This window comes from Aethalodelphis obliquidens, unplaced genomic scaffold (assembly GCF_003676395.1).
Source record: "Aethalodelphis obliquidens isolate GAN/ISIS:26980383/991018 unplaced genomic scaffold, ASM367639v1 scaffold162, whole genome shotgun sequence".
Classification (NCBI taxonomy): domain Eukaryota; kingdom Metazoa; phylum Chordata; class Mammalia; order Artiodactyla; family Delphinidae; genus Aethalodelphis; species Aethalodelphis obliquidens.
In genome coordinates, this window is record NW_020838106.1 from 52,343 (window position 1) to 77,941 (window position 25,599).

Below are 25,599 nucleotides of genomic sequence, written 5' to 3' on the forward strand. Positions count from 1 at the left end.
AAGCACATCTGTCAGTTCAGAGACAGGAGACATAGAGAACATTAGCATAGAGACAAAGTGTGTGCAAGTATGGGTTCCAGTCATGGAGTCATGGAGAGAGAGAGAGACAGACAGATTGAGATTATATATGTGCTTCTGTACCAATCAGCTAATAAAAGTAACTCTGGAGTCACCATTTACCCGCTGGTCTAAGCTTTAAGCACATCCATGTAATTTAGGTATGACTGAGAACATGGTTTATTTTAAACAAAAAAGTTGCTAGGGACTCTCTTATCTAATTTTATCATTTGTATCAGCATGAACCTGTCTGTATTCACCATTTCTAGGTTTGTACTGAGGGTAAGCATATAGGTAAATTAGATAGAGTTCAAACAGACAGGACTTTGTCCAAAGGCTTTACTTTCCCTTATCAGGGCAGAAGAAAGACTTTCTCTCTTATCCTCTCTAATTCTGTCTTGAATTTTCAGAAACATGGATTCAGACACATTGCAAGCCTTCCAGAATGAACTAACCTGCTCCATCTGTATGAACTACTTCATAGACCCCGTCACCATAGACTGTGGGCACAGCTTTTGCCGTCCCTGCCTGTACCTCTGCTGGGAGGAAGACCAGACTCCAAAGAGCTGCCCTGAGTGCAGGGGACTATCAGAGAAGCCAGATTTCCAAACCAATATTGTACTCAAGAAGCTGGCTTCCCTCGCCAGACAGGACACAGCTAAACAAACCAACAGCTTGGAGGCGCAGATCTGCTTGACACACAAAGAAGCCAAAGGACTCTTCTGTGAGGTTGACAAGACCCTGCTCTGTGGCCCCTGCTCTGAGTCCCCAGAGCATGCAGCTCACAGCCACAGTCCAATACAATGGGCTGCTGAGGAATACCGGGTAGGTGATGCTTCTAAAGCAGTTAGGAACCTACAGGCTCCTAAATCAGAGAGAAAGATGAGGATAATAATGAAGTTGATGGGGATGGAGATGGTCGAGGTGGAGATTTTTCAGTGTAGGTCGTGTATCATTTTAATGTTGTTGCCCAATTGTCCAAACATGTGGAACTGCTGTATCCTGGGGCATGTGGTAGCACAAGGCACACTGGCTTCTGATGTGAGCTTGACGCATTCTTAGTCAAGTTATATAAAAATCTGAGTCTCAATTTCTTAGGAAATGAGAAATTTCATTTCTCTCATGGAAATGAGAGATTCCATTATCTATAAAGTTCCCCAATTCTTTCTTTCTTTTTTAAATTTTTAATTAATTGATTTATTTTTGGCTGCATTGGGTCTTTGTGCTGCGTGTGGGCTTTCTCTAGTTGTAGCGAGCGGGGGCTACTCTTTGCTGTGGTGCACAGGCTTCTCATTGCAGTAGCTTTTCTTGTTGTGGAGCATGGGCTCTAGGCACTCAGGCTTCAGTACTTGTGGCACGCGAGCTCAGTAGTTGTGGCTCATGGGGTCTAGAGCATAGGCTCACTAGAGCACACAGGCTTAGTTGCTCTGCAGCATTTGGGATCTTCCAGGACCAGAGCTCAAACCTGTGTCCCCTACATTGGCAGGCAGATTCTTAACTACTGCGCCACAAGGGAAGTCCCCCCACCCCAATTCTTCATTATATGTTTCTGTCACTTTGACATTCAACATATTAGAATCAAATTAGATTAATGTGGAAAAATCTGACCACATCATTCAAACTCAAGATTTCTATTTTCTAAACCAGTGGTCCCCATCCTTTTTGGCACCAGCGACCAGTTTCGTGGAAGACAATTTTTCCATGAATGGGGGCAGGGAGAGGTTGGGGGGATGGTTCCGGTGGTAATGCGAACCATGGGGAGCCATGGGGAGCCATAAGGAGTGGCAGATGAAGCTTCACTTGCTCGCCCCCCTCTCACCTCCTGCTGTGCGGCCCCGTTCCTAACAGGCTGTGGACTGGTAGCGGTCTTCGGTCCGGTGGGTTGGGGACCCCTGCTCTAAATGACTGCCTTTGCTCATACATAAGGGGATGGAATTTATGGTATCATCTGTGTCGCTAAAGCTCATGGTTATTTTGCAGGAGAAACTTCTGAAGAGAATGGACTCTTTAAGGAAAATGACACAAGAAATGAAAAACAGTCTGAATCAAGAAGCTAACAAAACTCAGTTGTTAGAGGTAAGAATTAAAATATTCTATTTGTTTGCATGGAGACAGATATAATCCTGGCTTAGACTTTTAGCAAAATTCAAATTACCAGGTAAAGGATAGTGGTCTTTTCCTTGGAAAGAGTAGTGGTTTCAAATGACCTATCATCAGTAATCACAATTATAACAGACCAATACAAACTAGTTCAAAGAGTGCTAGTATATGGGAAAACCAAGGCATGAAATGTATTCCTAGGCCACATTTTGAAGATTTGAATAAACCTTCTCAGACCTGGAGTATAAGACAACATTGTGCTAAGTGTGTCTGTGAAGGTGAGGAGAGGAATACAGCAGTACCTAGAGGAGAATTAGTGCATATTTTTAAAGATGCACAGTATGGGGTTTACCTAATAAAAGAATATTTAGAAAAATCAGGGAAAGGAACAAGAAAAAACAAGATTTGGGTAAGAGAGGAAATAATTGATGGAGTAAGAACCCTGAAGAATCCTCCTAGGGAGAAAAACTGGAACCCCCTCAGATGGCTTGATTTAAACAGGAAAAAAGGCGAGAAACTTAGAGAAAGGATGGACAGGAAGGACCCTTTGAGGTGTGAGGCAGAAAGTTTGTCAAGAGCTTTCCCGATGACAGTAAGGAAATAATGTTTGACGTTTTCTGTTGAGAATGAGGATGAGTGATTCTTTGAATCCACTATCTCTGCAGAACTATGCGGCCATAAGGAAGGTGATGATCAAAGTTCAGTATCAGATGATCCACCTGTTTCTCCAGAAGCAGGAGCAACTCCATCTGGAGGCGCTGGAGGAAGAAGCGAAGGAGACTCTCCAGCAACTCAGGGAGAGTGAATTCAGAATGACTCAACAGAAAGAAAGTCTGAAAGAAATGTACAGAGAGCTGACTGAGATGTGCCACAAGCCCGACTTGGAGCTGCTCCAGGTGAGAAGGGAGGTTCCATCCTCAGAGACGGAATTACTATTCTGGGCACTGTTGCCATGACATTGAAATGTTACCTGCATATACTCTTATCTCAGCTAAGGGATGATGCTCCTTGACTCCCATTAACTTACTTGTCCAATCCCTTATTTCTCATAGCCTGGTAATCTTTGGGAGGTTTTTTTTAATCCTTTCAGTAGCTAACATAGGACAAAATTTTTTCAGTGTGATCAGGAGTACTATCCAGACAGATTATCGAAAATCAGCAAAATTCTGTGACCAGGGGAAAGTTAATTTTCTTGGAGTAATTCTCAATACGTTGTCACTCTATTATCCCACACTTACTGAAGACATTGAGGTTTTGCCCATTGTCTAGGTAAAATTTTTAGAACTGGTAGTCAATTTCAATGCACTCTATAATTCGTTTTATATGGTTCCTTGTTTTGCTTTAATTGTCATCATAAATGGTGAGATCTCTCCTTGGGAATAGGACTGAGAAATGACTGACATTGGAAACCTGATGTTGTTGCATCATTACACAGACTCTTGCTGGCCTCCTTCCTTCCTTCCTTAACGTGCCCTGAGGAAGCTCATCATGTTTTAGTTTAAGTTCTGTTATTAAGATAGCCTCTGATTGTTCCTTAGAGGAGAATGAGAAAAACAATACCTTATTGAACAAACAAGAATAGTAAAGAAGATGCAAAAGGACAGAACTCTCATGATTAACGTGATTTTTTTTTTTTCATTGCAGGCCTCGGGAAATGTATTGGAAATGTGAGTGTACGCTAATGACTTTTGATTTCTGGAAACGTTGTTGTCTTTTTGATGAAGTGGTTGGATAGTCATTCCTTGGTGCCACGGGGAATTGTTTTCAGGCCATCCCCAAAATCTAAATCCCGGGATGCACTATCCCTTATAGAAAATGTCATAGTATTTGCAGATAACTTATAAGCATGCTCCCATACACTTTAGTCATTACTAGACTACTTATAACACCTAATAAAATGTAAATTAAATGCTATGTAAATAGTTCCCACGTATGTGGCATTTTCAAGTTTCACTTTTTGGAACTTCCAGGAATTTTTTTTTTTCTGAATATTTTCCATTTAGAACCAGGGAGGAAGAATGTAGGGGAGGGATGGATTTAGAATTTGGGATTGACATGTACACACTGCTATATTTAAAATAAATAACACACAGTGGTTATCTCAAACCATAGGGAAGAAGATCAGGATTAAAAATGGTGGTCAGGGCTTCCCTGGTGGCGCAGTGGTTTACAGTCCGCCTGCCGATTCAGGGGACACGGGTTCGTGCCTCGGTCCGGGAAGATCCCACATGCCGCGGAGCGGCTTTGCCCGTGAGCCTGCGCGTCCGGAGCCTGTGCTCTGCGACGGGAGAGGCCCCAACAGTGAGAGGCCCGCGTACCGCAAAAAAAAAAAAAAAAAAAAAAAAAAATGGTGATCAAGGGAGACTTTAGCTTTACCTATAATGTTCAAACTTTTTGAAAAGAATTTATCTATGTATTATTCTATAAGTAAAATAAATTTAACAAAAAAATAGATAACAAACAAGGACCTAGTGTAAACTAACTAACTAACTAAATAAATAAATAAAATAAAACAGAAATTACAGATTCAATCCGTGGTTGAATCCATACATGCAGAACCCTCGCACATGGATGACGAACAGTACATCTTTTGATCTATTAACATCGTCTTTTTGGCTATTTTCTGTTTTATTTCAAAAGGATTCTAGAGGCCTTCTGATCCTTGGTCTGAGAAGTTTCCTTTTCATTTGGCTGAATTCAAATATACCTGAAAACTTTCTGACATTCTGGGCTTTGTTCCACCCACTCACCCCATCCTCTCCAGACTCACCACAGTAAAACTTAGGGAAGGGATTTTTCTGAGATATCACAGAGGAAGCACCTACACTAATGAGTTGGAAGGTGAAAATGGCAGGAAAGGGGCAAATTCCCTAATAGGAAGAGGGGCTGTGATTTTGTTCCTAGGAGTAGCACTGAATCAGCCTGTTCCATTACAGCAAGACCCCTTGTAGGTAGGACCTCAGAGCTAATGGCTTCCTGGTGCCCACTGGAAAGTTAGACCTTCAGGACCAAGGCAGCCAGGCTGGAATTGGATTCCCTTAATGGGCTGATAAGAGCAAACACGTCGGGCTCAGTGAACTCTTCCTTTTAGACACTGAACGTATCCTTGATGACTACTTGCTGACTGCAGTCCCAAAGGCTTTGCCTGAATTTTTTGCTCTCTGTAAAATGCCCAGGATCTTTGCATCACCTGAGTTGGAATAGAGGAAGTGAATGAAGTTCAATAAGTTGAAAACTGGAGTAAAGTCTGAGAAGAATAGGGGAGTTGAAATTTGATGTAATTTATATTTAGAAAAAAGTATGGTAACTTTTTATATTCCCAAGTGTGTAGAATATAATGTATATCCAATTAACCAAAAATAGGAGAATTCTGACAAAATATCCTGGATTAAAAACTGCTTTTTTGTAATGGTCCTGTGATTAGCCTTTGACCTTGAAATGCAACTGATGTCATTTGTTACAGGACTGATTTGATACAGATGCAAAAGCCTCAGCCAGTGAACCCAGAGCTCACTTCCTGGCCTGTCACTGGAATCCTAGACATGCTGAACAGCTTCAGAGGTAAGAGTCAACCTTCAGTGAGCAGGACTACATTTCATTAGAACTTCTTGGGAAGGAGCCTTCTTTTATTGTTATTTTATTTTTTCTGACATGAAGGTAGTACATAACTTCCCAAAGTTGTTACATTTTTCCTGCTTGTATAGTCGTATTACAAAGATCAAGGCTGAACTTTGCAACCTATAGTTTACCGAAAATGCAAAGCTAGAGATATATATTCAGTTACATATGACATAGGCAGAGCAAGAGGAGAGCAACCAGCTTGCTCATGTGGTTATAAAGAGAGAGAATATTTACTTTTGTGAGTAACCATCAATATTGTGTTTATTCAGTTTATTTCACTCTTATAAAGTTAAATATGGCATTGCTGGTTTTTAATTTGTTCTGTATTACCAGCTCATTTATTATGCATTGTACAAAAAGATTTATTATTTCTAAAATCAGCAAGAATTGACAGAAAAGACTAAAATTAGCTTAGGCAGGATAATTGTAATGCTATTAGATCAATTTCAGAACAGCTGAAAGGCAAGGGATATTTGAACATGGTTAGCCAGAACATCCTTTTAGAAGCTTCCAGAACATCCTTTTAGAAGCTTCCAAACTATTCATTGATGGATTTCTATCAAAATTTTGACCTTTGAAAATGTAGTAAGTAGAGACCATAGCCCAATAAATACCCACATGATAGCAAGTGCTATCTACATGCTAGATCATATTAAAGACAAAGGACACAAGAAAAGTTTTCTAAATGAAAGAAAAAGAATAATGTTTTTGGTGAGTCCTGAAATAAACTGTCAAGACGTTGACATTAAATCAGACTTCACAGAGTTCATATCTCCCTTTTTTTTCTTTTTCTGTATGATTTGAAGTCTTTCTGTGTGCTGGTGAGATAGTAATGACTCTTACTCTTCATAGAAGAGCTAGTCTGAACTCCCTTTGCTGTCTTTGCTTTGTATTTCCTTGGAGGAGGGAAAATGAAAAGACTCATTGGGTAGAGAGCCTCTGCCTCTCAGGCTGTGGAAATCTCATTTGCTGACCTGATTTTTGCTCTTTCTGCAGTGGATAATGTTCTGAGTCAGAAAATGACCATTCACAATGTGAGCCTTTCTGAGGATGGTACAAGTGTGATGTTTGGAGGTGACCATCACGACGTGTCCAGACAGCCCCAGATTGTGGAAGGATTTGTGGCCTGGGGAGCTGTGGCCTTCACCTCTGGGAGGCATTACTGGGAGGTGGATGTGACACACTCCTCGAACTGGATTCTGGGAGTCTGTAAAAATATCTTGACGAGTGATACTGATATCATTATTGATTCTGAAGAAGCATTTTTGCTATTTTCTATGAAGGTGAACAATCATTATACTTTGTCCACAAACTCCCCACCCTTAATTCAGTATGTGCAAAGCCCTTTGGGTAGGATTGGAGTGTTTCTGGATTATGACAATGGAACTGTGAGCTTCTATGATGTTTGCAGAGGTTCCCTCATATATAGTTTCCTTCCTTTCTCCTTCTCCTCCCCTCTGACGCCTTTCCTTTGCCTTAGGTCTCCATGAATAGTCAAGTTCCATGACCATTTAATTGATGAAATTCTTGCCTGAACAAATTGCTTTCCTAAACCTCACGTGAGGCCACAGGATGATATCTGACTATCTCTGAGCACATTGTAATTTAATGGAACATACGACTATATGTTTATAAAATGGCATAACCATGTTGAATGTATAAATTTGTTAATTAAATTTTCTTGTAATAAAAATTTATTATGGAATATTTCATAGAGTATAATCAGTTGCTTTTCTTCTGTCATAAATAATAGTTTTATTAAAATAAAAGTTACATACCATAAAGGTTACCCCATTTAAACTATATAATTCAGTGGCTTTTAGTAATATTCAAAAAGTGAAACCATAACTATCTAATTCTAGGACATATCCATCACCCCCAAAATAAACCAATGACCATTAACATTTACTCCCCATTCCCCCTCCCCCTCCCAAGTCATCCCCTAATCCAGTTTTATTCTTCATGGATTTTTCTATTATATGGTTTCAAATAAATTGGATCACACAATGTGTGGCTTTTTATGTCTGTTTACTTTCACTTAATGCTTTCAAGATTCATCTACATTGTAAACAGTATGCTTTACTTGCGTATCTGAACCAGATTGGGGTGAAAGCATGAGGTAATGTATATATCAGGTTAGTAAACAAAAGGAATGGTGCTTAGTTTTCTCTTCAAAGCTGACCTAGTTGGTAAGAACCAAGTGTTTGACAGACTTTATCATTTCTCTAAATCCTAGTCATTAAGCACATCTCAGCTCAACAACATTTTTCCCAGGAAGTTTTTCGTGACTACACAGACCAGTGTAGTTCCTCTCATTACACACTCTCTGAGCATATACCGTCTCATCATAATGTTCAACAAACCTTCCTCAAATTAGCACTTTTACTACTGGACAGACAATTCTGAGACAGTAGGGACAGTATATTATTTACTACTATATTCCTACTATCCAATGCAGACTTATAATACATAGAAGTATAGGATGAATCAATGAACAAATACATGAATGAAAGAATTAATATAAACAAATATTATTCCAGCATTGATAAAGTTTTCCAAAATGTAGCTAACATAATAGACATAAAATGCTAACTGATAATGTCAACAAAAGAGAGGTAATTGATTTGCAGCTTTACAGCCTAAGAAAATTCCATTAGTTTGAGGTTTAAAATAACTACTGCATAATTTTGTTTTATAGTGTTGATTTTGAGATTTCCCTAAGACGATCAGTACAATCTACTGGAAGATGAAGACCCTACATAAAGTGATATGGAAACAGAAAACGGGACTTCACATGATGGTGACTGTCAGAATTTAAACTGACATATAAAATACTACTAAGCATAAGGTGGTATAATTTCCTTAGCAGGGGGAAGGCCAAAACCAATTTAAATTTGAAGAATAATTCAGATGACAGAAATACAGAATTCTGTAATATAATGTGATACCTAAAAAATATTGTAATTGTTCTATAATGTTCATTATACCCATGTCATTTGAAAGCAGAAACAGTATGGTTCACTAGAAAGCATTCATTCTCAGGCACATCTCCACAAGAATATATTAAACGATAATTTGTTCAAGTTCAATCTATAATATCCAGTTCACAAAAACTCAAGAGCTGGATGTATTTTGTTTTCTTTTTACAGAGTACAAGAAGGAGCTTCTTGGTTTGTCTCATTTTTATCTCCAGATCCTTCACTGTATCTTCAGTCCTACAATTCAAAGGAAGTATTCAGTGCACTATGGAGTGAAAGTCCTTTCCTTTTAGCCATTTCTCTTTTCATTTTGATCTTTTTCCTCCATTTTCTTTGATTATATCTCTTATTCTAAGCCTCTTGATTGAATGACTCATTTTTTTGTTAAGTTCCATTTATGGTAAGCCCTGTAAAATTGGGTGGAATGAAGGCTGGAGAGGCAAGGGGAATTTTAAAGAGTACAGATGATGCATCTGAAAACAAAACATAAATTTCAAATTAGAATTTGGGAAGGTTTTCATTTTATTTTTAAGGGTCAATTAAATTATAGAATTGACTTACAACAGATGAGGTGTGATTATCTCATTCATGGCATAGAAGGAAAGTTCCTTTCCTTCCCTTTCTCTGCAGAAACATGGCATCAGTCACACTACAGAACCTCAAGAAATAATTCACCAGCTGAGTCTTGAGTGTGAGGAAGTTGGAGCTCTTGTGGTGGTGCTTGCAGAACTGGGACCTTGTAAGCAGCCCCAAATCCTAGAAATGGTGTTGCCCAATGGCCAACACCATTGGTCCAAAGACGACATTGTGAAGTTCCTGGAAGAAATGGAGAATAATCCCCTGTTCAATCACAGCCATGCATTCAAAACAACTCAGTCACTGATGGACTGGGAAAAAGTAGCTTTTTAAGATATTTCTGGAGAAATGTGTAAACTCCAATGGTTAGAAACATTTTATAACTTGAGAAACTGTTGCACCTTAAAAGAATTAGTCCTGGGGGCTTCCCTGGTGGCGCAGTGGTTGAGAGTCCGCCTGCCGATGCAGGGGACACGGGTTCGTGCCCTGGTCCGGGAAGATCCCACATGCCGCGGAGCGGCTGGACCCGTGAGCCATGGCCGCTGAGCCTGCGCGTCCGGAGCCTGTGCTCCGCAACAGGAGAGGCCACAACATTGAGAGGCCCGCGTACCGCAAAAAAAAAAAAAAAGAATTAGTCCTGGTAGTTAAGGAACATGTTAAAAATCCTCACAAAAGCAAAACACCCACCCCCCAACACACAGAAGAAACATTCTGATTTACCCAAGAAGCCCCTAACAACTTACCCCCACTTTTTAAAAGAGATGTATCCCTAGTACTCCTCAAAACACCCCAAACTGTGTACCAGGCGAAAGACAAGGAGTTCCCAGAGAACATGAAGCTGAAACATATTCAAGATTTCCAGAAGGAGAAACAGGAGTGTGAGGAGAAAATGGCTCGGTTCAGGGAACACCACTCTGAACTAGTCCAATATTCCAAGAAATCGGATGTCCCCTAAGGAATCTAAATCAAAGGCCAAAAGAAGTTTCAGGAAAATGTGCAAGAAGTGAAGTCTCCCCCAGAAAACTATTTTTCCATGAGGATTAGAGTCCATGGAGAGACTGAACAACCTCCAAGGACACCTATCAGATGTTCCACCAGGATTCACCGTCAAGTCAGGAGTTGCAAGATATGCCCCTGAGGGATCGTATGGTGGAGATCCCGGCAAGGCATCCTGAAGAATCAGAAGGAGAACTATAAGAAACAGGCTGAGGAGGTGCAGAAACAATACAAGGTGAATCTGGATCACGGGATCAAGAGTCTGTTTCCTGAGGAATATGCTGCTATGGGGACTGTAGATCTGCCTGTCTGATCTTGGGTTTCAGGGATCCCTTTATTATCATGTTCTTACATCTAGTATAGGTTGTCTCTCTGTATGCAGCATATATTTTTTACAACTGATGAACCCACAGTGACGCATCATTGTCACCCAAGTCCATAGTTTTCACTATTGGTACATGAAAATATTTTTATTTTAACACATAAAGATCATTGAATTAGATAAATAGTTGGATAGATAGACAGATAGATAGATGGCTATTGCACACTCTTAAACAGATTTTTATGTTTTACTTTATTAAAACAAATATTTATTAAAGCTGATTTTGAGTTTTCATTGGAAAAAACAGGCAGATAAGTAGTGCACAAGGCATTTGGTATTCAAAAAATAATAATAAAATAATACATTTATTTCCCATAGAGTCCACCATATACAATTTCATACACAGGTATGCTCTGTAAATATATGCTTTTAATCTCTTAAAGTTACTGGAGATTTATCAATTTTATATGCCTTCTAGATGGCTAACATGTTGAATTTATTTGGAAAATCCTTTAGCAGTTTGTGTTATTTGCTTCCTTCCTTGACTTTAAATTTGCAAAATTAGGTCTAAGAATTCATTCTTTTTACCTGAAAATCAGCAGATTTTCCCATAAGTCATTTTTGCCCTCCAGCAGATTTTCCCATAAGTCATTTTTGCCCTCAAGTGCTAGTAAGGCTTATAAGCCAGAATAGATAGTGAGATATCCAGTCAAGTGGGGCTCTTCTTGTGAATTTAACGCGTGCATTTTCTAATTCATTCAGCACCTAATGTTTTCTAAGCCATGCCTTGTTGCATGGGATACAGAGATAAAAGTTACAATTCTTAACTTTAATATATCATTCTAACATTGAAGAATGACCAGTAAGTGTAATCAGTAATAGAAAGCATTATTTGGTCAAAAAAGTACAAATACTGGAATTGGGCAAATATGGATTAAAATTGTGAATTAGCTATTACAATAAGATGACATTGGTTAAAATAATTAACTCATTGCTTATCTGTTTCCTCATGTATATGTTCATGAAATAAGTATAAGTGAAGATTAAATTTAATGCCTATAACTGGCTCACAGTAGATTCATAGAAAATGTTAGGTTAATCCATTGGAGCTGCTATAAAAAAATATCATAAACTGGACAAACAACAGAAATTTATTTCTCACTATTCTGGAGGCTGGAAGTCTCAGATCAGGGTGCCGAGGTGGTTGGCTGATGGCTTTGTTTCAGGGGCAGACTTCTTGTGTCCTCACTTGGCAGAAGACACTCAGGATCTCTCTGGAGCCTCTTTTATAAGGCACTAGTCCCATTCATGAGGGCTCCACTCTCACGACTTAAACACCTCTCAAAGAGCTCACCTCCTAATAACATCACATCGGGCATTAGGGTTCAATATATGAATTTGGAGGTGACACAGACATTAAGATCATAGCACTTAGCTTCCTTTATTTCATCCATCTACCATACTTATCTTTTACTGAATTCCAACAAGAAACCACTAATACATAATAGATAGCAAAATAAATTACGTTAAAAAATTAAATACACTTAATGAAATTATTCTACAATATATATATATGTCATGATGACCTATAATCTTGCTAGAATGTGGTTCCAACTCTGGCCCAAAGCATCATTCTAGAAATTTTTAAAATAGTCCTGTTGCTATATATATATTTACACAAAATAATAGTAGGAGATCCATGGTGCGATGGAAATTGCTAGAAGTGCATTTTTTGAAATGTAAACATTTTCTGAAAGGAAATTATTCCACAATTTGCCCTTGAATAAATAGAGATTAAGTAGGAAAAGGGGTAATGGAAGTGATGTTCAGATAGAGGAAATAGCATGTTCAAAAATTCAAAGTGAAGGAGAGCATGATGCCTTGGAGAACTACTTCCACAATTCCTTTGTCCTAGTTCTCTCTTATATACAACTTATGGAAACTACTAAAAACACTGCGATCCAGGTTGGAGGCACTCTTCATTTTTTTATACAGTGCATTTCTCCAAACTACACTTGTGAATTCTGGCAATATAAAAGAAGTGCAATGTACGTTAGGAATATTTCCAAAACTCTAAATAAAACAGAAGAAAAACTAGGATACAATATCAAAATTCGTGAACCTTTTCTACAACAAAACTGTCTGGAAGTCCCAAAATTTGGACAGATGGAGACAAATCAGGGATATCTAAGATTCATGGGGTATCAGAATCTGTTTAGGAGGAAACAGAAGGAAAGGACAGGATATCTGATAAATTTCAGAACCCCAAAAGTTAGCAATAGGGATTCATTGAAAGCTGGCAGGTCCCTTAAAGAACAACTGATGAACCTGAGTAGGGTGAGTGCGTTCAGGCTGAAATATGCAAGGAATCCACGATAACATGTGAAGGGGCTGGTACCCTCCAGTCCCTACAACTCTCAGACATAACCAACTAAAGCTCCCTTCCAGGACCAGGCTTCATAATGAGAAAAAAGTACTGGGAGTAAAATACGTACGAAGCAAGACTTAGGCGGCGGGAGCAAAGAAGGAGAATGTCTCAAGAAAAGAAGTGGGAAAAGAAGCAGAACCAGGAGATGGCAAAAAGTTGAGTTCATATTACTGAACACCTTATGAAAACAACCAAGTCCTCTGGACTTATGAAGTGAAGAAAGCTACCTTGACCTACCTTCATCTTATAAAAGTCCAAGAAGACTAATTGCATATAAATACCATCAATAGAGCACGTTTTTCACTTCATATTTAGGAAGAATCCAGAGGGAAGAAAATACCTTTCCTAATATAATAGAACTTGGTATGACTGTTCATGAAGTTGCCTTTAGAGAGACAGTTGCCAGAAGAGCCCTGATGCCAGAGCTACATTAAGAGCGCAGCCTTGTGCTCCCATCTTGGGAGAACATGACCCTCAGAGGCCCTCTCTGCTCCTTTGCCCCAGAAACTCGCAGACGCACAGCTTCATCTCCCTGGATCTATCTCTACCACTGTGCCTAGCCACCTCTAGCTGTTCCTGAAGGTCAGTTCTGCAGTGTTTTATGATCTCTCTTTCACACACCTTCTCTAGTTCCTCAAGTTTCCCCCCCCAAGGAGCCATCTGTAAGTCATTTTGTCCCGGCTTAACAATAATGGACTTTTCTGAGAACTCACTACAGAAAACACAACATGATTATACTTTAATACACAACCAAAATACAAAACACCATAGTAAATTGATGGCAATTAAATATGGTATTTGATTTGCATTGCATCACAAATGGTTAACATTCTCACTCATAAATGAGTTCTTAGAAACCAGTAGTGAAGATGTTATATATAGCAAGGGAAATTTAAAAAAAAAACAGAAGAAGAAAATTAAACAACACAAGTGACTAGTAAGGATTAAACATATATGAAGATGACCGAACTGAACAAGAATAAAAGCAATTTCTTTGTAATATCATATTACAAAAGATTAAACATGTAATATTTGTACAGTTTTAGGAAAGCTACCCACATAAACACTGGGGGACAAGATTGATAAGGTCCTGTCTATATAGTAGGGGTGTCTATGTTATCTAGTATTAATGAAATTTTGTGCACATCCTTTTGGGTGTATTGATAAACAAATTAATATGCAAGCCATGTTTGGGGGGTCTGTATACTAGCTACAAATTTCCTATGCAGTAAACATGGTTTACATATAAATTGTAAATTTATCCAACTAATTTGTTGAAATAATTCAAATAAATTAGAACTGCTAGGACTAAGGATAAGAGGTTTTTAAGTTGAGGATTAAAAGCAGACTTCCCTGGCGGTCCAGTGGTTAAGACTCTGCACTCCCAATGCAGGGGCCATGGGTTCTATTACTGAGCCCACATGCCACACGGTGCGGCCAAAAATTGAAAAAAAAAAAGAGCAGACTTTATAACAGCATTGAATTTTTTCTGTTTGAAGGCAAGCTACAACATTGTATTTCTGTAATGATTAAAAATTTAAAGATGATGCATTTGAAAAAAGATGAAGTGGATATATAGTTGTTCACAGTGATAAAACTAGAGGTGAATTCTCTCACATTTTGTGTCATGTTTTCATGTATTATCAAGGAATACATTCATATTATGAGATGCATATATCTTTAGGTTCAAAATAATTTGATACAGATGTCAAAAAAAAACAACAACTGCTGAATGAAAGAGAAGATGTAGAGAAAATTCCCTTCCATTCCTCTAAGCTCACTGGTTGGTTAGCAGATGTGTGGTCAATGTGTGGACTGCTTTATGTACAGAATGTCTAGTCAAACAAGTGCCCCATGTGCCCCGGTGTCTTCGCAGACACAGGCCAGAAAAGAACCGTGAGGCTTTTCCCTTAGACGAGCACTTATTTTCCTTCACACACTACGTGTTCATCCAAGAACAGTGGATGTGCTAGAGCCTAGCACAAGACAAGAATTCAATCTAAAAACTTCTAGAAAGGTAACCAAAATATTTCTAGCTTTAATTGTTCTTCACAAAACTAACGACACTGAAATATTTTCCTCATCGGAAACAACTATCAGTATCAAATTAGTTGTTATGCCTAACATACGGAACTAGTTATCACTTAAAATAGTATTTTATCCTTATTACATCATTATTTATAAGGGCTCTTAGGTCTGAACACTAATTGAATCTGCTTTCAGCATTTTGTTGCAGAGTTTTGGAACCAGTTCCTTTAGAATGTGCACTTAAAATAATATTTTATCCTTAATACGTCATTATTTATAAGGGCTCTTAGAAACTCTGACAAGGCCATCATCAAGCTGCTAGCGCATTCTAAAGGAACTGGTTCCAAAACTGCAACAAAGTGCTGAAAGCAGATTCAATTAGTGTTCAGACCTAAGCATGGTTTCTAGTCTTCTCTTAATTTTCCTCTGATCTTCAGGAGCACAGCCAATTACTATGGACTGAAACTTCTGATCCCCCAGCCCAGGAGGCACCTCTGAGGGGCATGCGCTGTACATCGACGCTAGGTGACTCGGCGTTTCCCAAATCATCCAGAAACGTGCTGACCACCTCGCTGATGATCCTGGGGCATGCTTGAGGGGCTCCTGCTGCTGGGGGTTTCTAATTGTTTCCATTGAAACTTCAACGGTCCCATCAAACGCTTTGCAGTCAGATTTAATTCTTCTCTTTCCCCGTCGCCGATCTGCGCGTGCCCTGGCTGTTCTGGATGCTGTGCATCATCTCAGAAGGAAATCTTTCTCCTGCTCAACTGCAGCAGCAGCTTCTCTCAAAGCTTCCACCCTGCGCTCCAGCTGGTCCAGGCTCTCCAGAAGGCGGCTGGAGAGGTCAACCCATGAAAGAGGAGCAGCAGAAGCGACCTCGTTGGCCTTGGTGCTGATGCTCGCCTGAGCCATCTCGGCCGCAGGAGCCGCCGCCACCTTGCGGCGCTCGCCTCCCTCTGACGCGCCGCCCGCGGCCCCCGGGCCGGGGCCGGGGCCGGGGCCGGGGAGCCAGGTGCCTGTATATGAGGCGCTCGCTGGCCCCGGGCTCGGACGGGCTCCGAGGGGCTCGGACGGCTTCGGACGGTCTCGAATGGTCTCAGAGGGGCGATGGCTGGCGAGAGGAAGCCCAGCGATTTCCCAGTGCGGGCGCGGATGGGAGGCCTCCCGTGGCGCCTGGGCTCACTCTGCCCGGGAACACCGCCTCGCCCAGTTTCATAAATATGATGCAACTTCAGGCCTTTTCCCCTTTCTTAAAAGCAGATGTAGATATTTGTTCTATGAAGCTACATTAGGGGTAATATGTTTTAATATACAGTTTAATTTGTTAAATAATGCGTGTCAGATAATTTTGAATAAAATTAAAACCAAAAACCCAGGAGGATTTTTTTCTTCCTGTGAAAATGGAACTTGATTCTAAAAGATATATAAAAATTCAAAGTGTTGAAAATATTCCAATTAATCTTGAAAAACACATGTTGAAGGACTTGTTCTCAAGATATCAACTTATTTTAAGAACTTGAGTCCTATGGGAGTGTGTATGTTTTCTAGACCAGTGCGTCTCTAAATTAAAGTACATTTAGGTCACCTGCGTGTCTTGTCAAAATGCAAATGCTGATTAAGTATATCTAAAATAAAGCCTAAACTGCTCTCAGGTGATACTGATGCTGCTGATCTTTGATCAAACTTTAAATAAGATTATAGACTAGTGGTTTGCAGCTCTAGCTGCATATTCACCTGGGTAGCTCTTAAGTGCACTAATACGTAGCATCAAACCAATTAAATTAGAATCTCTGGGATTGTGCTCCAATCATTGGCATGTTGAAAACTCCCAAGTGATTTTAATGTGCAGTCAATATGTTGGAAACCTAAGAGATCCAATGTATAGAAGGAAGCAGACATCTGGAGGTTTAAAAACTGTGAGTGGTATCATTGTCTCTAGCCTCCTCTTGAGAACCTCTAACATATTAAAGTTGGGCCAGAGGTAGAGATCATACAAAAATGAGCCTGAGAATACCCAATATAGAGGATATTGCCAGGTATTTGTATACAATCTGAGTCATAGAGCATGGGGTCAGTTTCCTCAGACCATTATTAAGAATATATTGTAACAAATAGGGCTTCCCTGGTGGCGCAGTGGTTAAGAGTCCGCCTGCCGATGCAGGGGACACGGGTTCGTGCCCCGGTCTGGGAAGATCCCACATGCCGCGGAGCAGCTGGGCCCGTGAACCATGGCCGCTGAGCCTGCGCGTCTGGAGCCTGTTGCTCTGCAACGGGAGAGGCCACAACAGTGAGAGGCCCGCGTACCGCAAAAAAAAAAAAAAAAAAGAATATATTGTAACAAATAAATGGAAAGGTTTCCTGTGTTCATAGGTTAGAATAATTAATACTGTTTAAATGGCAGTACTACAGAAAGCCATCTGTAGATTCAATGCAATCTCTATGAAGAGTCCAATAGCATTTTTTTTACATAAGAAGAAAAAACAATCATAAAATTTATATGTCACCACAAAAGACCCTGAAAGAAGACCAGTGACTCTCTTAACCACTGGCCATTTACCAATGCCTTCATCTGTAGGCATATGGACGCACTACATTAGCGCTGGGAGAGCACAGTACCACAGGCCTCGCTTGGGGATTGCCTGCTTCTTTGTGATGCTGGTGATCTCTGCTGATGTGGTTGTTTCCTGGTCTCTGTGCACTTGGTCTGCATGTGTTTCCTTAGTGTTGTCTTCCCTTGAAGGGAGACAAGCTTCAAAAGCTAGATCAAGTAGGTTTAGCTGCCACTCTAACGAGTCTGAATTTTGTTTTTAAGTTTAATGAGAAAGCTTTGAAGGATTTTTAATAATAACATGATCTGATTGCTACTTTATGAAGAAAACTACTGAGTCAATGATTATGGGTATGGGAGCAACAGTGGAGGAAGAGCCCCGCTAGGGGTCTGTTGCAGAAGTCTAGATGAGAGAGGACTGTGGCTAGGATTAGATGAATACTGGTGGAGCAGCTGGATTCATGACGTATATTGATTGCAGAGCCAATAGAACTTACTGATGGATTGTATGCAAGGTGTGAAAGAAAAGGAAGAGTGAAGGGCCAGAGGTGCACCAAAAATCTACAAGACAGCTGTGAAAAACATTGCAGAAGGTGGGAGAATATCTTGGTGTTCACCTGGGGACGGTGATGAGAATAAGAAGCAGATGATATAATCAGAGGGTAGTAACTTCAAAAGAGAACAACCAGTGAATTGATGATGTCAGAGCAAAGGTCCATCGTTCCTCTCTGACCCCATGAGTCCCTACAGGACTTATTTCTACTTTCCCATGAAGTGGAATTTTTTCTGCTTTTAGGGGAAAGGGTATCATCAAGTAAAAATATGTGTCAGGTAAGATAGAATAGAGAAAGTGCTGTTAGAAGGAAGATCAAAAATCTAGAGAGATTTTAAGAATGCCCTTGTGGTCCAGTGGTTAGGACTCTGTGCTTTCACTGCAGAGGGCTGGGGTTCAACCCCTGGTGGAGGAAGTAATATCCCGCAAGCTGTGCAACATGGCCAAAAAATAAATAAATAAATCAAGAGCGATTTATTCATAATCTAATGGTACTGAAGGTACACAGGGACTGAGGATGTAAATGAGGAATGAGTGTTGGAAGAAAAACCATGACGGGGTCCCCTAATCCTAGTAGTATTATGTAAAAGCTATCATGGAAAATAGGCTGAAGGTACATGTTAATTATAATACTGAATAGGGAAACATGGTTTAAAGGCCAAATAATATAATTTACCATTCTGCCTGGAATGTTAGCATCATGGTACACACAGCTGGTATTGATAGGAGGACATGGGTTGCAGCCCTCTTTCTGTTTTACACTTTAACTTGGTGGGTCTTTTCTAATTTCTACATTTACTGTTGAATAGAGTAATTGTGACTTCAGGAGGAAATCATCCAGTCATGGTTTTCTGCCTTTCTTTTAAACTTTCTTCTCACTTACTTTTATCAGTTTTTTATACTTTTCACACTACACTCCTGTCTCACTTCTCACCTGTTATATGTTATGGTTTATTGTACAATATACTAACATTCTAACATCTTAAGTTTCAAACTAACTTTGGGCAGTTTTTAGACATAGGATTTAATACTCAACTAGAAGTAACACTTGTCATGAATCTCAGCCATCATGACATCAACTTTTCACTTTTTTGGAAACAGAATGTTGCTATCTGGATGACCAGATCATCCTGTTCACCTTGTGACATTATTAATGGCATCATGTTTATATCTGTACAGTGAGCATCTAGGTGATTCCTCATTTATGAGAGATAAGGTAACATCTTCAGCCAAAACATGAAATTTGACACTAAACATTATTTCTTCTCTATTGAATCTTAATTATTGGTATGTTTATTAAGAAATTTACATATACTGCTTTGTTAGTACATATGTGGTACTTTGTTTTCAAACCTTGCTGTGACCCATTTGAAGGGATTTGGACTTTGAAGTTACAAGATTGCCTCTTCTAGGATGTTAGAAGGGGTGAGGGAAGATTATATAGGAACAATTTAATTTTATGAATGGAGAAGATAATGAGTTCTGTCTTGCTAGAGGCTCTGAATAATGTGCAGATCAAATGTGTTAATAGTTTTACTGAGAGACTGATTTTCCAGTACTAAAAGTCTCTTATATATTTTTTAGCTTTGAAGGAAAGACTGCAAGGGGTTGGCATAAATCAACAATGTTGCTTTGTTAAGTGTGCTTTGTAAGATACAAATATCCTCTAAGATGCTAATAATTAGATAGCAGCCTTCTGCTTTAAGCTTAATTAAGAAGAACAGATATTGAATTTGTATCCATATATTTTTTTAAAAACTCCAAAGACTTGCTAAACCAGCTAACTGGACTTTTTACAATGGATTGGCAAGATCAAGATTGCAGATGCCACCTATTAAGGCAGCGACATGCTTCACATTTAAGGTAATACTGCTCCTTTTTAGAACTTCTTACATTTAATTACATATTCAATATTTGCCTTCTTATTGTATTGTAGGCTTCCTAAAGGCAAGGGTCATATCATCAGAATTTTTCACGATGTCTGGAATGCTATAGCCACTCAATAAATACTGAAAAAATGAATAATCTAATTTTAATTTGGGAAGATTAATCAGGTTGGGAAGCTGTGCTAATGAATAAAATGATTTTTCTATTAGTCAACATTTACTAGCTATAAAAATTGAGATAAGAGTAAGAAAAAACAAATTTCACAAATAACTTAGTCCTTCTTTTAAAGCATGAGAAAATCAAACAATTTATTAACATGTATACATGAGAGAGACCCAGAAAACTAAGTAACTCCCAAAAATGGCTAAAACTCTCAGGGTTTGGGACTTCAAAGGGGAGGAAGGCATTTCACATGGAAATGGAAAAGCAAATGTTTGGTTAAAAAAAAAAAAAAGTTTGCTGGGCCAGGTAGAGACAATGGAACACTGAGAGGAATTTTAACAGACTATTCCTGGTTCTTCCCTGTCTACCACACCTGGTTCATCCTATAGTTATCAATGGTGATAGCTCCATTCCTGCCACTGGTCCTCTATCTACATTCTTTTCGGCAGTTAGGGGGAAGGTAAAAGTTTATTCCTGAGTCTTTGAGGCCTTGGCTGTTTTCATCTAGAAATAGTACACATACCAAAGAGACATTTTGGGGTGGCAAATTTTGCTCTCCTACAGTCCTGACTTTGAAATTTCTTTTAAGAAGTTTCACATTCCAGAAATTGAGTCAATAGATTGCTTCATCTCACTGAGCCAATTTCTTAGTTCTGACAGTAGGTCATGTCAGTTACTCATTTCAGGAGGCAGTGATGCAAGTGGGCCCTCAAAGTTAGGCCTATAGGGTGCGAGCAGTCAGGTATTTAATAAGATGCATTTCTGTGGAGACAAAAGTAAAACAAAGTTTAATGACTGGAACAAATATAAACTCAGCAACTGAGTCCTGAGAGTTTCCATTTGAGAAGATTTCTAGATCTGAAGTTTGAAGTATCTTTTGCAGTTAGAAATGTCTCTGATGATGTCATTAGGTATTCATGTAAACTTTCTGAGTGCCTTACAAAGCAACAGGTACAGAGACTGCCTAAGCATGGGCTATTGTGGTGGTCTCTCTTACATTTGTATCAAGCTGTTCAGCTTCAGATAGCAGGGCTTCAGGGAAAGGGCAGCTTTAGTTCTCAATGATTCCAAGTCAAAAGTGGGAGAAAAACTGGAAACGTTAGTTTGAAGAATTGTAGTCAAATATTTGAAGAAACTAGAAGAATTCAGGATCCATTTTGGTTTTCAGGTGGACAACCAAAATCTCAAGGATGATTAATAGAACTAGAATCTAATATTAATAACAGTGTATTATAATTTCTACTGAAAGAGAATTTTTTTCTCTCTATAGTCATGCTCATTTTTATCAAAGAAAGCCAAATTAAAATTAATTTGTTTGCAAAATAAGATGAGTTACATGAAATTTGGCCTGAATATTTACATAAGTCTGGCAAGGATAGCAATTGAACACATAGGCTCTTTTTTTTTTTTTCACATCGGCTCTTTTAAATCCTCTTTGCTGAAACTTTTCATAAGGAATCTCCAGACTGAATTTTTAATAGCCTCTTGAAGTCAGCCAGCCAAGCCAAGAACTTACCATCAGACTCACCTGTAATACCTATAGATTTGGGTTAATTCTCTTCTTGAGGTCCCCCAAATATCCTGAGGTTCTTATATCTGCCAGGAAGTGACCTTACTTTCTCACCTGGTAAGGCTTCTGGGAACTTTGCAAGCAAGGTACCAGGCTGATTTTCCAAGGGGCTTTATGTCTCCATAAAGTCAATCTTAGTTCCTTAAAACTGTCTGGTCATGTCTGATTGGATGCATATTCTAAAATGTGACATTCTAGTCAAAGCCTTGTAATATAATTAATTTTTCCAATTGTGCCCTCTTAAAAGGAGAACAGATTATTAGTGGATTTATGTAAGTAACTATTGCCATAAAAACACAAATACTCACTAAGAGTTTTCAAATTCTGGAGGGATCGGGGGGGGGGGAGAACAAATATAAATGTTTCAATTCTGCTTACAAAGGTATAATTTACCAAATTGCTATATTTCATTACATAAGAGGAAATGTTTCCTCATATATGAAAATGGAAGATTAAAAAGTCAGTAATATTTCAAACAAAAAGTCATAAAAATTATAGTCATATTCATCAGTTCATTCAATCATGAATGTGATTGGTTCTTGCTGAGCTTGATCTTTTGTTAGCAGTTTTAGGAAGCCATTAGATTTTTAGAGTTCTGTACTTTGTTACCCAATTCAGTAGTATAGTCTGACAGTTATTAGAAACCTGTATTTCTTCTATTGTACATTACTTCTACAGAAGTGCTAAGGGAAAAACCATCAAATACATCTATCAACAATTACAGTGCAAGAAAAAGAAATTAGACCCTTCCGGCAACTTGATAGGAACAAAGTCTTTACTAAGATTATCAGGGCTTCAGACAATGCAGCGAAGATTGGGGGTATAACCAGACATGTACTATCCTGTTCATATTCCACTCAGCAGCCATCTTTGCTCTGACTGCAAACTGCTTTTGGTTGGATAGGAGGAATCCCTTCAGGAATTGCTAAAGATTTCCTCCAGGGTAAAATGGATGGATGGAGTCATCCTATTTAAGAGGACCACCATTTGTAAACCTTTAAATCACTTTCAGAAAGAAATACTGGGGGAAATGTGATAGGAGGGGGGAGGGCAGGGAAGATGACATTTGTTGAAAACCTACCATCAAGTTATGTTGCAAGGCATTTTCAGTGGTTAATTGTATCAATTTGAACCTACAACATTGTAGTGAGGTAGGCAAAAACTCCAATCACAGAGGAAGAAACTTGAGAATTACAGAAATTTGGAGACTTGTTCAGGTAAGGGAGAACCAAAGAACACAATCCCATCAGTTTCGATGTTATATGTTGTTGAGAAACTAACGTGTTATCAGGGAGCAGCCAGGATCAGAAATGTTTCCCAAATGTGCCAAGTTAGAAATTAGAATCCGACAGCAGAGTGATCAACAGTGAAGGAAAAGCAGTAGTTAAATGCACTTGGCTGCCAACATTCAGCAGCTCCTGGAAAGAGGCTGGTAAGTAGAGTTCTTCAGGGAACAAGCAGGGACATTTTCAGTAGTCCCCCGGAACGCAGACTTGTCCAGGGTCAACAGAATGGACGTTGTCTGCCAACAAGCAGAATGTCTCCTCTCCCTGCACGGTTTCCTCTCTCCCATCGAAGTCCCCGGGTGCTCCAGGGGCCAGGAGTTTGCTGCCAGTTTCCATTCGCCTCTGGACCCACCTGTGTGGCGGAGGCGGGGCTTTGCGCAAGGCTGCAGCGGGTGAGGTTGGCAGCAACCTGGCCGTTCTTTGGATCCCCTGGGCGCGCTCTAGTTCGCCAGCATTCCCGAGGCTCGCTCGGCCAGCAGGCTCTTCTCTCTCAGTCCTGCGGAAGCCATGGCCAAGTCCAGGGTCTTCCGTAGCTTTGGATGTGCTTGGCTACAGCGCTGGCATATTTCCTGGGTGGATTTATGCTGGGTATGTATACCGACCCCTTCCCCGGATCCCAGATCTTCCGCTCCTCCCTGCAGCCTCCAAAGCGAAAAGCGGGAGAGTTTGGGGTTGGAGGGCTGTGCTGTGCTGTGGGCGCCGGGCCGACAGAGCTCCTGGACCTGGCGAGCTCCGCTAATTTCAGCAGAACTGGAAACCGGATGGAATGCATTTCGGCCTTCCTAATACAGTGTGACTGAAATTCAAATTTATTAAATGCTCACAGAGTTCAGGGTACCGTGAAGGGCTGTTAGAAAGACAATTTAGAAAAAGATGATTTCACTTACAAGCACCATTAAGGTGTCAAAACTTGCAACGAATATGGGCAGTGCTGCAAAAACTGCTCTTCCCTCGTCATTGATTAAACAAATGTCTGTGGAAGTCTCCCTGTGTGTCAGGCACTGTGCTATGAACTAAACCCCCAGGGCAGAACAAGAAAGATAGAGGCCGTACCTTGATACATAACAGGTGGGAAAATGAAAAGACTATCCCTCATCTAAAACTCATTTAACCAACTCAAAATTATATATCAGAATTTGAAGATTTTCTGCATTTATAGGAATTTTTTTTTTTTGTTATGCTCACCATGATCTATTTCTTGGATAAAGGCTTTTTTTTTTTTTTTTGGCTTCTAGTTTTTATAAAAGTCAAAAGCAATTATGTGTGTGTGTAGTATGCATATGTGTATGTATTCTCCACCTACCACCCGTTCCATCTCAGGCTGGCTTAGGAAGCTTCTCAAAGAAACAGCCACTTCAATGGACACTCACCAAAATGTAAGGTGGAAACTGGTATCTGAGATGAAAGCTGAAAATATTAAGTCATTTCTTCAGTAAATTTGTTTTGCACATTTGATCCTCAAAATAAAGTGTTTAAAATATTGCAGGGTGAAAGTGGGCATAGAGGGAACCTACTTCAATATAATAAAGGCCATATATGACAAACCCACAGCAAACATTATTCTCAATGGTGAAAAACTGAAAGCATTTCCTCTAAGATCAGGAACAAGAAAAGGGTGTCCACCTTCACTACTATTATTCAACATAGTCTTAGAAGTCCTAGCCACATCAATCAGAGAAGAAAAAGAAATAAAAGTTATCCAAACTGGAAAAGAAGTAAAACTGTCACTGTTTGTAGATGACATGATAATATATATAGAAAATCCTAAAGATGCCACCAGAAGCCTACTAGAGCTAATCAATAAATTTAGTAAGGTCGCAGAATACAACATTAATACACAGAAATCTCTTGCATTCCTATAAATTAATGATGAAAAATCTGAAAGAGAAATTAAGGAAACACTCCCATTTACCATTACAGCAAAAAGAATAAAATACCTGGGAATAAACCTACTTAAGGAGGCAAAAGACATGTACTCAGAAAACTATAAAACACTGATGAAAAAAATCAAAGATGATACAAACAGATGGAGAGATATAACATGTTCTTGGATTGCAGAATCAGTATTGTGAAAATGACCATCCTACCTAAAACAATCTACAGATTCAATACAATCCCTATCAAATTACCACTGGCATTTTTCACAGAATTAGAACAAAAAATTTTACATTTTGTATGGAAACACAAAAGACCCTGAATAGCCAAAGCAATCTTGAGAAAGAAGAACAGAGCTGGAGGAATCAGGCTCCCTGCCTTCAAATGATACTACATTTAATCAAGATAGTATGGTTACTGGCACAAAAACAGAAATATAGATCAGTGGTGCAAGATAGAAAGCCCAGAGAAAAACCCATGAACCTATGGCCACCTAATCTATGACAAAGGAGGCAAGAATATACAATGGAGAAAAGAGAGTCTCTTCAATAAGTGGTGGTGGGAAAACTGGACAGCTACATGTAAATCTACAAACAACAAATGCTGGAGAGG

At 39.3% G+C, this 25,599-nt stretch overlaps 1 protein-coding gene and 1 pseudogene across 1 annotated transcript; one reads left to right on the forward strand and one right to left on the reverse strand.

The window, feature by feature from the left end:
• The first annotated feature begins 471 nt into the window (after positions 1-471).
• On the forward strand, positions 472-7,466 carry LOC113616567 (tripartite motif-containing protein 64-like). Its single transcript, XM_027099956.1, has 5 exons — positions 472-882; positions 2,038-2,133; positions 2,823-3,073; positions 5,618-5,718; positions 6,775-7,466. Exons 1-5 carry the CDS (start codon positions 472-474, stop codon positions 7,266-7,268), a joined length of 1,353 nt encoding a protein of 450 aa, XP_026955757.1. The 3' UTR covers positions 7,269-7,466.
• A 7,815-nt stretch (positions 7,467-15,281) lies between these two features.
• On the reverse strand, positions 15,282-16,018 carry LOC113616565 (BAG family molecular chaperone regulator 2-like; annotated as a pseudogene).
• Between the last annotated feature and the right edge of the window lie 9,581 nt (positions 16,019-25,599).

Coding starts and splice junctions, on each gene's coding strand:
- LOC113616567 (XM_027099956.1), top strand. CDS start 472: ATGGATTCAGACACATTGCAAGCCTTCCAGAATGAACTAACCTGCTCC. Junction 3,074..5,617: donor GTGAGAAGGGAGGTTCCATC/CTCAGAGACGGA, acceptor TGTCATTTGTTA/CAGGACTGATTTGATACAGA. Junction 5,719..6,774: donor CATGCTGAACAGCTTCAGAG/GTAAGAGTCAAC, acceptor CTCTTTCTGCAG/TGGATAATGTTCTGAGTCAG.